This window comes from Egretta garzetta, unplaced genomic scaffold (genome assembly GCF_000687185.1).
Source record: "Egretta garzetta isolate BGI_Z169 unplaced genomic scaffold, ASM68718v1 scaffold215, whole genome shotgun sequence".
Classification (NCBI taxonomy): domain Eukaryota; kingdom Metazoa; phylum Chordata; class Aves; order Pelecaniformes; family Ardeidae; genus Egretta; species Egretta garzetta.
In genome coordinates, this window is record NW_009259719.1 from 4,745,048 (window position 1) to 4,749,464 (window position 4,417).

Below are 4,417 nucleotides of genomic sequence, written 5' to 3' on the forward strand. Positions count from 1 at the left end.
GGTGCCCCTGGCCATAGTGTCAGTTTGGTGGTGGTGATCCAATTATTTCACGTACTTGGCCAACACCTCGTAGGCAGTGACACTTGCTACCGTTGCCCATGAAGTGTAGTTTCTCCACCCTGTTTGCAGATTCTAGACTCAGCAGATATGTTTTTGTGTAATATACTGTACAGCATCACATGGTAAACATTGCTGGATGTTTTGTATCTTGATATGTTACAGGACAAGTTTTGGATAACCAGAGTCGGGCTCCTTGGCGTTTGTCATCTATAACAGATTTCTTCTGGTCGATAGCAGATTTTGTGGTTCTCTTGTAAGTAGAAATTAATATTTTTGATAAGCTTTATTTCAGTGCTATTGGTAACAACAACAATAAAAATGTTAGGTTTACTCTTCAGCGTTCCATATCTACTATCCCAAAAATGTACATGAATGTTTTACTATGTGACTACGTGGCTTTGGATACTAAGCACTGTAATATATTTAATAAAAAGAAAAGTGTATGAAAAGTGATGCTAACTTACTGGCAGTTCAAATGAGTTTTCTTACTTTTCTCCCATTCTAATACTGCAAAAAGAAAAAGCATACACTTTTGTTAAACAGCTAGTCTAATAGCTGATCAAATAATTAGGATATTGCTTGGAGAATTTCTACTGATGACGATAGATTCTGGCTATCTAAAAATAATCACACAGCAGTAATCACAAATTTATGGCCCCAGATCAAAGCCAGTTAAGAAACAAAATTAAGTTCTTTTGCTGTATTCAACAGTCCTTTGTTATTTCAGTTACAGGTTTATACTTTATGCATTTCTTGCACTTTATTTACCAGAAAAATAAATTTTCTAGTTTGAGCCTTACCATAATTTGGAAATACTTCAGATTTCAGCTTTGTATGTAGGAGAAAAATTGCCAAGATTTATTAAACAACAATAATCTTGAGAAGATGTCCCTGCTCACTTGCAGGGGGGTTGGACTAGATGACATCTAAAGGTCCCTTCCAACCCAAAGCAGTCTATGATTCTAAGATACGCTGTTCATTCCTGAACACTACTTCGTGCTTTTCAGGCCATTTCTTACCTTGCAATCCTAAGATTCAGAAATTGTATCTAGCAATCACTTCACCTAACTCCTGTTTTTACTTTTCAGTTTCCAGAGCATTATTCAACCAGATTTGAGAAGAGGTGGCTACACATCTTCCTCCTATTCAGGATACAATGATGGAAGAGGGTATTTTTTTCATATTGACACCAGTTCTCTTTTTTTTTTTTCCTATCTTAGCAAAATGACATAATGTATTCAGATTACAGTTGTGATTTGCATTAAATCAGGTCATGTAAGACAACTAAATGTTGCGGTATTTTGTCGGAAACTCCTTGATAACAGTACATGGCTTTGGATAGCTGCAATAACAGTGTAGTCTAACTGAAACAGTTTTTCAAACCTGTGTAATAGACAATATGCATCTTTGTTGAAATTCTTTTGTTAGATTTGCTTATCCTCAGCATTTGATTTACATTAAAGCATTCATTTCATAAATTAGATTACCTACAGATAAAGCAAAACACTTTGTTATAGGGATATCAGTTCTATAAACACTATAGTTACTGTGTTTCTTTGTTCTTAGTGGTTTGCCTAACTTTTTTGTAGGACTCGGTAAAAGCGCTGTTAGCTGTAGCTTTCTCTTGCGAGACAGGCAGAATCAGAACAGTTTGCATAAGAGAATTTTCATGAAAGTAGAGTTGGGGTTTTTTTAACAGCTTTTTACATGAAACCCAAAAAACTTCTCCAGAGGTTCTAACTTCCTAATTACTATCATTTAGAGACAGTGTTGTTATCTTTCTAGTTGAACAATTTAATGCCAACTGAATTGGTGGTGTTTTCCTTGCTTTCTTGTTAGGCCTCCAGCACACCCTCGCCGCAGGATGGGTCGAATAAATCACTGGGGGGGAGGCCCCAGTCCACCACCAATGGCTGGAGGTGGATGAGGAAGGTAATTCTGAATCTGCTCTATCCTGTTTTGAACTTTTTTTTTTTTTTTTTTAAGAAATGGTGAGTTTCTGCTTTTAATTGCATAGAAGTAGATACACAAAGTGCAGCAAAGACTTTTGAACATAGCTGATAAAAAAAACTATTTAGAATTTTTCATCTTTTTTGGCTGCTAATTTAAAGTCCTTTCCAGATCAGTAGTGACTGAAACTTTGCATTTCTAATAGTTATCGTGTGACATGTGAAGGGTTTTTGTTCAAAGTACATACTTACCAAAAGCTGTTAAAAGACTATTAGTAAAAATTTTTTTTCCTGTTAAAGTAATACAGCTATATAAATCTTGGATTCCAGTACAGGATAAAAATCAGAATTGCTTCCAAAAGGGGGGCAAAACCATTAAAAAAAAAGCCCAGGTCTTTAAATTTCTTACAGCTGCCTGAACTTTAATTCTAACACTGAATGTATATATAGTATGGCTTAATTTACTTTAAAACTTAGGTAAACAATCCTTTTTCCTTAATCATTCCCCATTGTTACCATAACAAACGTTACAAAAAACCACACACATATGCAGGTGGTCAATACCTGTAAATCCTGTAGGAAAAAGTTCATATTCCAAGAAGTACATACACCAGTACTTCAGTTCCCTAGAAGAAGTATAATCTTCTTCCCATGATTTTTTTTTATTTGGATGTTTTTTTATTTTCAAGCAGACAGGAAGCCAGCAAAGGCTGGGGGGGCGGGGGGGAGAGGGTTGGGTGATAACAGCAAGGTGTAGATCTGCTCAGGAGTAGAAATTTGCGAGCCTTTAGCATGTCCCATTTAGCTAAATTAAAAGAAATTTTATTTAAAAATTGTTACTTACATGACTTTATCTTGCAAAGGAAGGACTTGTCTTCAGGTGTACTGTAATTACTTTATCTTTCAGGTAAACACCTGCTGAAGAGGCAGGCAAAAGAGCATACACATTTGCAAGATGAAAGGGAAGAAGAGTTTAGTGGTGGACCAAATGAGTTTGAACGTTGGGAATGTGTATGTCTAACTGGAAACTGTTCTGTGGTACAAGCAGATTAATGAAGTTGTACTGGGAACTCCTTCAAGGATCCAGTGTAACTGAACCGCAGTTTTATTAAATACATGTTTGCTGTCTAAAGTCTTTGTATAGTTTCTGAACATTTTACTGTAGTCACAAAGTAATAAGTAAATTATATCTTGTCACATTTGGCTGTCTTTCTCATCATTTTTAGAAAAAAAATTGTCTGAAGTACAGTAAGTGTTCTTATGTTCAAATGAGGAAGAATACATATTTGTATTTGATACAGAAGATCCCCCAAGCAGTGCTTCCTAGTAAGTTTTGTATTTACCCTATTTTCATCAGTACTAACATTTTGTACCTTGCTGTATTTTTATTATGGTAATGATACTCGAAAAACACTTCTAAAATGCAACTTAGAAATTACTTTGTTTACGATCCTTGCCTTTTACAAACTCCCTTCCTTAAGGCCCATAATGGGTTTTATAATGTGCACATTTTATAAGCACCTCTTAAAACCACTTCCTTCTCAATTATAAACTTAATCAAATGTATAGGCCCATTTGCTGTACAAATTTTGGTAAGACTTTTTTTTTTTTTCCAATGAAATTAGGCTTTGTTTTTGTTACAGGAAGGAAAGGTAGCAAACTCAAATACAGAGTGCTAACACAGAAGAGTTACTTTAGTTAAAAGGTAGTTACGGTTTGAAATAATTTACCCCATTTCAGGATGGGGGTTTCTTACTGTTGTTTTTGGGTTTTGTTTGGGTTTTTTTGTTCAACTGGAGAGGGTTGTGCCTATTTGAGAAAAGATTAGCCACCAAGAATCCAGACTGAATTATCTTTTACAAGGTACCACAGCAAACTTTTTATTTAAACCTCTCTAATAGTCTCTAGCAGGAAATTATAACATCCAGCAATGCCCCTTAGTTAGCATAAGTATCTACTAGTTACCCAGCATTTGCCAGCTGGTTATGGCTAAACAACCGCCTCCAGTGGTTCCCACTCTTGCAGTACCCATCACAGTTACTATCTCCCAAACTTACTGTGTAACAGCAGCCTTCTTCAGTCTAATGACCATACCTTCCTCAGCTCCACTCAAACGTCCCATCTTCATGAAGGAGCTTCCCACCCACAGATCAGGTGTGTACAGGTAGCTACGTCATCATTCTCCACAGGTGTATCACACGTGCATCAGCTGTACTGTGCTGTTCTTACAGACAGGTTATCTTTAAGTCGTTCGGAGGACTGCACTACCCTTCCTCCAGCCCCGCACGCCGTTACAGCCCAGCTGACGGGGTTCTGCTGCCGCTCAGTCAGACCCCCCCGCAGCCTGGCGCGGCAGAGGTGCTCCCCAGGCTCCCTGCGTACCGCCGCTCGCCCCCTCGGCGCGGAGG

The 4,417-nt window shown here is 37.4% G+C and overlaps 1 protein-coding gene across 1 annotated transcript; it reads left to right on the forward strand.

Annotated features, from left to right (window-relative positions):
* Positions 1-212: 212 nt before the first annotated feature.
* SELENOK (selenoprotein K) lies at positions 213-1,987 on the forward strand (the record flags this gene model as incomplete). Its single annotated transcript, XM_035894658.1, has 3 exons — positions 213-313; positions 1,149-1,229; positions 1,900-1,987. Coding segments are annotated over 3 exons (270 nt in total), but the record flags the coding sequence as incomplete, so codon positions are not given.
* Between the last annotated feature and the right edge of the window lie 2,430 nt (positions 1,988-4,417).